General features: G+C 45.5%; 2 protein-coding genes across 3 annotated transcripts in view; one reads left to right on the top strand and one right to left on the bottom strand.

Annotated features, from left to right (window-relative positions):
* Positions 1 to 213: 213 nt before the first annotated feature.
* LOC123509511 (kin of IRRE-like protein 2) overlaps positions 214 to 9884 on the bottom strand; it is a 31267-nt gene continuing 21596 nt past the window's right edge. For both annotated transcript variants that reach the window (XM_045263850.1, XM_045263851.1), the window contains 7 exons: positions 9217 to 9386; positions 8081 to 8158; positions 6821 to 6953; positions 5622 to 5772; positions 2785 to 2933; positions 1679 to 1785; positions 214 to 426 (listed from right to left, as the gene is read on the bottom strand). In XM_045263850.1, the coding sequence (XP_045119785.1) occupies positions 1685 to 1785; positions 2785 to 2933; positions 5622 to 5772; positions 6821 to 6953; positions 8081 to 8158; positions 9217 to 9386 (782 nt within the window). In that variant the 3' untranslated portion in view covers positions 214 to 426; positions 1679 to 1684. The remainder of the gene's footprint in view (positions 427 to 1678; positions 1786 to 2784; positions 2934 to 5621; positions 5773 to 6820; positions 6954 to 8080; positions 8159 to 9216; positions 9387 to 9884) is intronic.
* LOC123509506 (nephrin-like) overlaps positions 4057 to 9884 on the top strand; it is a 213852-nt gene continuing 208024 nt past the window's right edge. Inside the window, exon 1 of the mRNA XM_045263842.1 lies at positions 4057 to 4145. The gene's annotated coding sequence lies outside the window, so the exon portion shown is untranslated. The remainder of the gene's footprint in view (positions 4146 to 9884) is intronic.

Genomic DNA, 9884 nt, shown 5'->3' on the forward strand with positions numbered 1-9884 from the left:
TGTATTCAACTCGTCCTGTGTATAAAGTTTGGCTGCTACAGTGAGATACAAAAGTAGAAACGGCTGTGGAGTTGGGAGTGTGGTATTTGTATTCTCTCTCTCTCTCTCTCTCTCTCTCTCTCTCTCTCTCTCTCTGACAAATATTCATCATTTATTTGGTTTTCTAATTCCTAGACACACACACACACACACACACACACACACACACACACACACACACACACACACACACACACACACACACACACACACACACACACACACACACACACACACACACACACACACACACACTCCAGAGATGCACTAGAAGTTTGGGAGTGAAGTGGGATGGAGAAAGAGAGAGAGGTGGGGATGTAGGCGAGGCGGGGAGGGGATACGGGTGTCGATCGGTGCGTGGGCGGGCTGGCGTCGCTTCAGCTAAGCCTGTAACGACACAACAGCATCAGTACAACAGCGAGAGTAACGGTAATAGTAAGAGCACACCAGTTAGTTGGCAGCGGTAACAGCGTTTGTGTGTTCCCGAAGCTCGCAGCCTCTAGTGCCTCTTATCGTATTGGAAGTGTTGGAAGTGTAATGTATGCCTCGATCATCGCTTATCTTCGCCACAGGGATGGATGTGTTGAGAGCCTACCTGTGAACTCAGTAATCAACTAAGTGACTCACTGACTAACTAATAAAATAACTGACTGAATAATTAATTACCAACCTGCTTATCTAATTAATTAACTAGCCAAACCTGTATAGCGCCAGTAAGCAGCTTATGAAGAGGAAGGAAGTGAAAAAGATGAGTATGTAGGTGACTGTGAGTAGAGGGTTGGAAGGCAAAGGTTACACATACTGCCAGAGATGAGAAATGGTGTCAGTGTACATGCGTGATGGGGAGACGTGAGCGTTGTGAGGTGAGGGAATGTGAGGTGAAGAGAGGACGCAACAATATGAAGTAATGTGACGTGGTACATTGGACCCATATTCAGAAATGGCTTTGTTCTCTCACAACGATTATTTTCCAAGGCTAGAGAGATGATTAGCCGAGTGCTTCTCTTTAATACTGCAAAAGTGTTGTTAGTCCACCACTAGAACCATAAAAAAAACATTGAAAAGCCTGTGCAAGTTCAATTAGAGTCTTTGTAGGGTAGTGGAGGAGCCGCAAGAATGTTTCAGAATATAATACGGAGTGAGATGATGTAAAATCAGGTGAGATGCGGTAATATGACGCGAGGTGAAGTGATGGGAGGTAAAATGGTAAGAGTAAGGCTGCAAGAGGTGATACATGCCCTCCTCCCTCGTAGTCATTACCTAGATGAGTTCTCTCAGGCATAAAAACGTTGTTGCATTCTAACATTCCCTCGCGAATATGTAACACAATTATGTCTTATGCAAATATGGTTTTGAGTTTGTCATTATAGATATCATTATGATTCAGGTTATTGTTATGACTATCATCAACACTACCACTATCACATTTCATACCACTACTACTACTACTACTACTACTACTACTACTACTACTACTACTACTACTACTACTACTACTACTACTACTACTACTACTACTTATTGTCACAGTCTTGATGGAGTTACTTGTGTTACATGTAAAAATATCTTTATTATCCACCCAGCTACTCATTCACGCACACTCACCCACTCACCCACCCACGCATACACACATACACACCTGGGGTCACCTGTGTGCCAACAGCAGCAACACACACCAACACAAGAGTTGCTCATCACATCTTGCGGGAACGGAACTGGCGGTCTGTACGGCAGCGGATTCCTCGCCTGAAGGGAACGAGAGAGAGAGAGAGAGAGAGAGAGAGAGAGAGAGAGAGAGAGAGAGAGAGAGAGAGAGAGAGAGAGAGAGAGAGAGAGAGAGAGAGAGAGAGAGAGAGAGAGAGAGAGACGTGAAAGAAAAATTAAAATATGATTGACTTCAACGTAAACTATGTGTGTGTGTGTGTGTGTGTGTGTGTGTGTGTGTGTGTGTGTGTGTGTGTGTGTGTGTGTGTGTGTGTGTGTGTGTGTGTGTGTGTGTGTGTGTGTGTGTTACCTTCTCAACTTTGTCTTGCTCATCCAGTTTCACTTTTTCCACAAAGAGATTCGTGTTTTGTTACCGAGTTTGACGTAATGGAAGCGGGAGAAGAGAGGACTGGAATAATGAGGGAGGGAGGACTGGTGGGATGGTGCGATGGAAGGAAGGGAGGGAGGAGAAACGCAGACAAAAGAGATGGTGAAAAGAATAGAGGGGTAGAGGTTGCAGGATGTGTGTGTGTGTGTGTGTGTGTGTGTGTGTGTGTGTGTGTGTGTGTGTGTGTGTGTGTGTGTAGCAGTAGGAGGTGGAATAAAGGGGAAAGATGGAAACCTGAGGCAATAACCAAGAAGAAATATCCAGTAAACATCAGACGTCTTATAATTACCTTTCACTCACGTCTCTCTCTCTCTCTCTCTCTCTCTCTCTCTCTCTCTCTCTCTCTCTCTCTCTCTCTCTCTCTCTCTCTCTCTCTCTCTCTCTCTCTCTCTCTGTTTATCCCTCGTGACTTACTGGCTGCTTCTTCACTCCTCACCACACCACCACGGTCATCAAACTGCCATGCCTCACCACACAATCACTCTTTACCGCACCATATCACTCCTCACGCCACTCATTCTCCCTTCAGGCACACTCTCACCTTCCATCATTTACCCGTCACTCACTCGTTCTTCACTCGTCATTCTGTCTCTCACCTGTCAATCCGTCTTTTATTCACATTCACACGTCACTTTCACACGTCACTCTCTCACCTCTTACGACGTGGACGTGCACTGTGGCGGGCTGCGCGTCGTGAGGTGCGCAGGTGTAGTTGCCGGAGTCAGCTTTCGCGGCGCGGGTGAGGAACAGCTTGGAGGTGGTTCTAGTGGGAGTCTTCTCGATCTCTACGCTCACGCCTCCTCTGGGAAAGGCATTGGTCCATAATTTATCCCCTTCGCCGCGAGACAACTTTTCCCATAATCACCCTTAATAAACTTTTTTGGGTGTCTTTTTTTTTATGTAAAAGTCTCTTTAATACGATAATTCTTTGGCCGAGAAACGACAAACTTAACCTCACACTCTCTTTTTTTCGGTCCCGGTGAAAACTATAGCAAGTATTCTTCGATTCCTAAGGGTGATTGTTCCTTGCAGTCTGTGAGTAGAAGGGAAAGGTTACTTGACAATTCTCACCAAGTCCCTGTTTAGAGACGTGTGGGAGAGCTAAAGCGTGCACTTCCTGATTAGAAATGTATGTGTGTGAGGCGGTGTGTTGCCTCAGGAGACGTGCATGTATAAAGAAGCAATGGACAGACAGTGCAGGCTTCTTAAAGGGGTCTGTACACCTCAGTTCACACATGTATTGGCAAGATATGAGACTTTCTGTTAAGTGGCATTTAATTATGGTTATGTGTGTGTGTCGAGTGTGGGGGAATGGGGAGCGGGTAGGTTACATTTTCATTTTAAAGTATATAGTGTATTATAGGAAAATTTTCGGTTCGTGCTTAGAGCTGTATTTTTAGTGAGTGTCAGGAAGGTCCGATGTACAAAGACATGGTGAGAGGAGAAGGGGAGGGAACGGGACGGTGTCAGCGTTTAATTAGTGTTTAGGCTGCGGTAATATAACAATACCTCGGAGGCGGCAACATTCCATTAAAAAATTTGTGATTAGTGAGGAAATTAAATCTTTTGAAGGAGTAAAGAATATCCCCTCATGATGCCTTAATTATGCGAAGAAGTTTGTTGCTCCGTGAATTCATCATGCCTCGCTGCCTTGCCGGAGCGCACCAGATGTTAAAAAAATTCAGATCAGTTGCATTGAGTAGAATTCTAGTAGTGTGTCTTCAGCAGATATTATATGCCAAGAGGAAGGTTTCAAGACACTTATCCTCCGGCCTTGGCTGACGCTTTTGTCTTTGTATGGGCCGGGCACCTCAGTGAGCTTTTTTTTTTTATTGTATTTTCTGTTGGCCTTACCGAAGCAAAGCCCTTCATACACACAAGAAATATTCATGCCTGGATATCTTATGAATGATGTTTTCCGTTCCAGGACGTGTTTGTGTCTGGCTGTGAGAGTGAGTGGTACGTGAAGTGGGCGTGGCGACCCGTCCATCACCTGAGAACCACCAGTGTCCAGGTATGTGCTCCCTCTTATTACAGTGATTACAGGTGCGTGTTTTATGTTGGGTAATTTTTGTTATTAGTGTGGAGACAAGTGAATATCTGACTGTTGTTCTGCACTGACGGGAGCAACAGTATGAATCAGCACAAAAAATAAATAGTTAAGATGGTTAATAAGCTCAGCACGACACGCGGACAGTGTTTTTTGTCTTGCATTTTTTAACGTTTTAATGTAGACTTTGCTTCCAGTGACTGTGTTTGTGAATGGAAGGCGTGTCGTCGTCTGGCGCGTCCCTCACTCTCGCCTCTTGTCCGCACGTGATTCACTTACTCAGTTGGTTCGTGTCTCGATTTTACTCCGAAACGTTCTAGGTGAAAGTTTTATCACTGGCATCGCTGTCCTCTCCCCTTCCCAGGCGTGCTTCTCTCCAGACTTCCCTCACCGGCAGTCTTCCATCCCCAGCATTTCCAGGGACGCTATTCTTGTCTTCCTTTGAATATCCTCACATCATTTCCATCCTGACACCTTCCCTCTTCCTCTTTCCTGCTCCTTAACGCTTCCTCTTTGCCTCCAGCACCTCCTTACTTCCCATCCTCCCTAACTCTCCCTCCATGCTCCCCCTTCTCGGCCATCTCTTCAAACCTCTTTCATCTTGCACTATCTTATGCCTCCTCGTCCCTCCGTTACGAAAAAGTGTCTTGGGTGAGGGAGAGGATGGTGCAGGAGGAGGGAAGGCTGTGGCGGCGCGTGCTGTTTGCCGAAGAACCAATAAAGTCTAATAGTTAGACGTAAGAAGAATATAACTGGAAGCACCTTCCCAAGAACTTCATAATGAAAACTGGTGTACCTACAATGCTTAGAAGAAATTGTAGCTGCGGTTGCCTTGTAATTTAGTAATGCATTTTTTTCTGTATCATTATGTTTGTTACAGAAAATACAAGTACTATATGAAGAAATAACTGTTTTAGCAAAGATCACGTCGCCAGCTCACATCACCGCCTATGTCCAACAAGTGTAGCCCAGTGTTACTCCACAGGGAACGATTTTGGCGCTTGAAATTTAACCACTTTTAGAATCTGTTTTGTTTCAGACTTTGTCATACAAGCATGATTCATCTGTTACTCGACGTGTTAGTCAAACTTTTCCTCTTACTGTCTCTCCACCTTTTCCATGTTTTCGTGGGAAATTTACCTACATTTAGCCCGATCCCAGGAAAAGCGACCTCTCCGGTCGTTGAAAGCACCACCTGTGTAGCTTTGATTCCTGCCTTCCTAAAGTAATTGTTTGATTCACTTCTGCACTTAGGAATTTTCTCTGTGAAGCCAGGAAGTGAAGCTTAAGCACGAAGAAGGGGACTGGTGGGAAGCATGGAGGAAATGGAGAAGGAGGAGGAAATGGAGAAGGAGGAGGAGGAGGAAATGGAGAAGGAGGAGGAGGAGGAGGAGGAGGAGGAGGAGGAGGAGGAGGAGGAAAATGGCAAGACGAGAATACCTGGGAGAGTCGTAGTCGAGCTCAGTGTTGCCCCGATACCAGGCAAGGGAGCCCTGGTCTTCCTCCCTAGTGTTGACTATGCACGTGAGCTTGATGGTGGAGCCCTCCTGCAGGAACACCTCGGAGGGGCCTTGTACCCTCGCCTGCTGCACTGCGGGGGGCAAAGGGGGCGGATGGGGGGTGAATAAAAGTTACCGGCAGGGCGAACGCTTCTTATGAATAAAAGTTCAGGTTATGTTAAAGAGGTGGATAGATTAGCGATATGAAAAAAAGAAGATATGTTAAATCCTTTACTTAAAATGTTTGGTGTGTTTTTAAGGAGTTGGTCAGTTAGTTGAGTTAACGAACGAGATGACTCACTTTAATTAAGCCAGGATGTGTGCATGAATGGGGCGTGTTTAATTAAGTCAAGCTGCCCTATACTGCAAAAATGAGTGAGCGTGAGTGAGTGAGGGCGTGAGGAGTGGCAGAGTTAAAGTGAAGGTGTCTGGAGGACGAATGAATGTTACTTGTCTAAAGGGACATTCCACGCGTTGTGACACTAAGAGCAGCATCAATTCAAGGGAGTTAATGTTTAGGTGAGCCGTGTATGAAGTGAGCAGTTGTGTGTGAAGGACTGGCGGCGTTAAAGTGAATGTTAATCGTCTGCAGTGAGACGTTCGAAACACTGTAGCGATATCAAGTTAGTTCTGTTAACGTTTAGATAAGTTATCACCGAAATAACTAATTAAGTTCACAAGAAATAAGACAGTCATTCACCATTGCATTAGTAAAATATCACAAACTCTCGACACATTTCAACGAGGCAGGGAAATGAATAACATAGTCTCATTTTGAATCTGAGAGCAGCGATGCGAGAAATGATACGATACCATCACACTGTGGGCGTCGCTTAGCTAAAGTAAGATAAAGACAATCGTATCAATGTGCAAGGATAACGTAGTATAGTCATGCCTTGTATAAAGGTCAGAGGTCAGGTGGAGGTTAGTCTGCAGTTAGTAATTGATTATATGTATCAGTGCGATGTGACAGCCAGAATGTGAAATTAATCAGCAATATTAAAAGTTAAAGCAGGTGAATGAATTAATTAAGATAGGAAATGCATATATGGAAACACAATCAAAGCACAAAGCGAAGCAATGGAGGACATTTAAGTGTGCAGAGAGAGCAGGACAGGTGCGTGAGGTGGGTAGACTCACCTTGTACGTGCAGGTGTATAGGCAGGTGTATCTTCGGGCTGGAGGACACCTGGCACTCATACACACCTGCATCCCTGAAGGTGACAGACGAAATATCCAAGTGCCACTCATTGCTGTCCTCGGGGTGGAAGACCTGTGTGTGGGCGACAGGTGTGTTACAATGGCTTTCTCATGCCTGCAGTGTGAGGCCAGGTGTGTGAGGGAGCGTTTATGAGAAAAAATATGTATAAATGCAATTTTTGTGAGACATATGTGAGGTAAGGAGTGGGAAGATGCATTTTGTTAAAGGTAATTGCAGATGTGTGAAGGTTTGATTATTTTGTGAGACAGGTTTGAGAAGATGTGTGTTGCATATATTTCAAGACGTGGCAGGGAGATGTGTGTGTTACGAAAGACTTTTTGCTACAAGAGGCAGTAAGAAAGCATGCACGAGTACAAAATGAATATTTACTTATATGTACTTGTAGTATATATAGAATAATACTAAACTTTCTGTATCCTTTACTGCTTGGAACGAAGTTGAAGTCAGCAAAGCGACGCTACAAAAATCAACACAGTTTGCACTCTCAGGCAAAAAGAAGACATTACTGAGCGATTCAGTGAGAAACTACCATGAAGGAAAATAAACGTAACTTTTGTTTGGATTTACATTGAAGCTATAAACTGCGTGTGTGTGTGTGTGTGTGTGTGTGTGTGTGTGTGTGTGTGTGTGTGTGTGTGTGTGTGTGTGTGTGTGTGTGTGAGAGAGAGAGAGAGAGAGAGAGAGAGAGAGAGAGAGAGAGAGAGAGAGAGAGAGAGAGAGAGAGAGAGAGAGAGGAGAGGGGAAAAGAGGGAAGAATTGATGGATAGGCGCCAAGGAGGCAGTGAAAAGAATAAAAGAAGCGAAGAAGAAAATTTAGTAAAGGCAGAGGGAAGTATACGTGGAGAGAGAGAGAGAGAGAGAGAGAGAGAGAGAGAGAGAGAGAGAGAGAGAGAGAGAGAGAGAGAGAGAGAGAGAAATTGGGTCAGAGATTGAATTAAAAGAAAAAGGAAACAAGAGAAGAGGGCGAAAGGTGATAATAGGAGGAATAGGAGAGGAGGAGGGAGAGGGAGAGAAAAAAGAAAGGGGGGATGAGAGAAATGAAGGAAGAAAAGATGATCGGTGAAATAAAAAAAAAGCGGAGTGAGTTGTTGAGAGGTGTGATGATAATTGACTGGCTGGCTGGCTGACTGACACTTTGATTGCCGACAAGGGTGACTGGAAGTGGTGTTTGGACTCACCTTAAACCTCTCGTCGCTCGTGTAGGTAAAAATATCCACCGTTAGGATGTGAAGGTCCCTCTGGCGAATCCACGACACCTGAGAGAGAGAGAGAGAGAGAGAGAGAGAGAGAGAGAGTAAGGTAAGAAAGGATAAGCGCTTCTCCCTGCCTCTCCCTCATCCCAAACACACACACACACACACACACACACACACACACACACACACACACACACACACACACACACACACACACACACACACACACACACACACACACACACACACACACACACACACACACACACACACACACACACACACACAGCTATGACATTTGTATCATCACGGGTTCCCTTCACATGCGACTCCCTTTTACTGCCAGGAAGTCTTCTTGCATGACAAACCCGGCTATTTATGCGTCCATTATCGTGTACAGCTCGCCGGATCACTCTCATTTCTCATACGCAACCTCGGTGAGCTCATGAAATAGGGACTACCTCGCCCTCTTCTTGCCGCCACTACTACTGCCTCCTGCTGCGCCGCCTCCCACACGCCACACTCCCCCCACGCAGCCGACGCCGCCGCAGCACCAATCACCGCACTTGCTCAAAGAACTTCTTTTTCCAGACTGACTTCTCAAGTAGTCTGTTTTCCTCCTTACCCCGTCCTCCTCCTCCTCCTACTACTCCTCTTTCTTTTCCTCTTCGTCCTCTTCCTCCTTCTATTCTTCTGATCACTTTCCAAACCGACACAGCCAGACTACACCCAAAGAATACTAATCTCATCAGTACCCATTTCTCTTCCTCTCTTTGTGGCGGTGCGTTTTTGTGCTTCCGCGGGCACATGTGTTCTTGTTAACGTGACCGCCGTGGCTTTTATTTCGGCGTCAAGTCATTTTTCGAAGTCAGACCGGAGAGGAGAAATGACTGTACTACTACTACTACTACTACTACTACTACTACTACTACTACTACTACTACTACTACTACTACTACTACTACTACTACTAACACCAATCAACACTACCGCAATAAACTGGCTCGGCTCAATAACACTGTGTCTATTTTGGACTGCAAATACTACTCTGCCTCTCACGTTTCCACTTCACCTGTCATTCCATCAGTCGGACTCCCACGGTGACAAGCGGGACTCACCTTGACAGTCGCTGCGTCCCGCTTGTCCAGGTTGAGCACCGTGCATGGGAGCCGCGCCCGCTGCCCCACCATGGCCGTCACGTTAGTATCTCCCAAGTCCGCGAAGTGAGGCTTGTTGGTGTTCTCACGGCCCCATGTGATTTTGGCCGAGGTGATCACTTCCTCCCGTCCTGCGGCGTGAAGTGCGGGTTAGAGAGAGAGAGAGAGAGAGAGAGAGAGAGAGAGAGAGAGAGAGAGACATATCATCTCTTGTATATGAATCAGAATAACGTACCGGCGTGTGTGTGTGTGTGTGTGTGTGTGTGTGTGTGCAAGAGAGAGGGAGAGGGAGAGGGAGAGGGAGAGGGAGCACTTACATTTATTTATTGGATGTGAATAAGGTAAACGCGCCGGTGACGTAATATATGACGAGGACGGAACACAGACCATTACCCATGAAAAGAGAGAGAGAGAGAGAGAGAGAGAGAGAGAGAGAGAGAGAGAGAGAGAGAGACCTGCATGATGAGCAAAAAATACACCCGTAAAAAAAAAAAAAAAAAAGGAATGAAAAAGGAGAAAGACAGATGCAGATGAGTGCGCAGTGCAGAGCAGGCCGTGCTAGTGTATAGATCACTTGGCGGCAAAAGAAAAGAAAGAACGAAGGAAAGAAAGAAAGAAAGAAAACAAGG

Source organism: Portunus trituberculatus, chromosome 27, assembly GCF_017591435.1.
Source record: "Portunus trituberculatus isolate SZX2019 chromosome 27, ASM1759143v1, whole genome shotgun sequence".
Classification (NCBI taxonomy): domain Eukaryota; kingdom Metazoa; phylum Arthropoda; class Malacostraca; order Decapoda; family Portunidae; genus Portunus; species Portunus trituberculatus.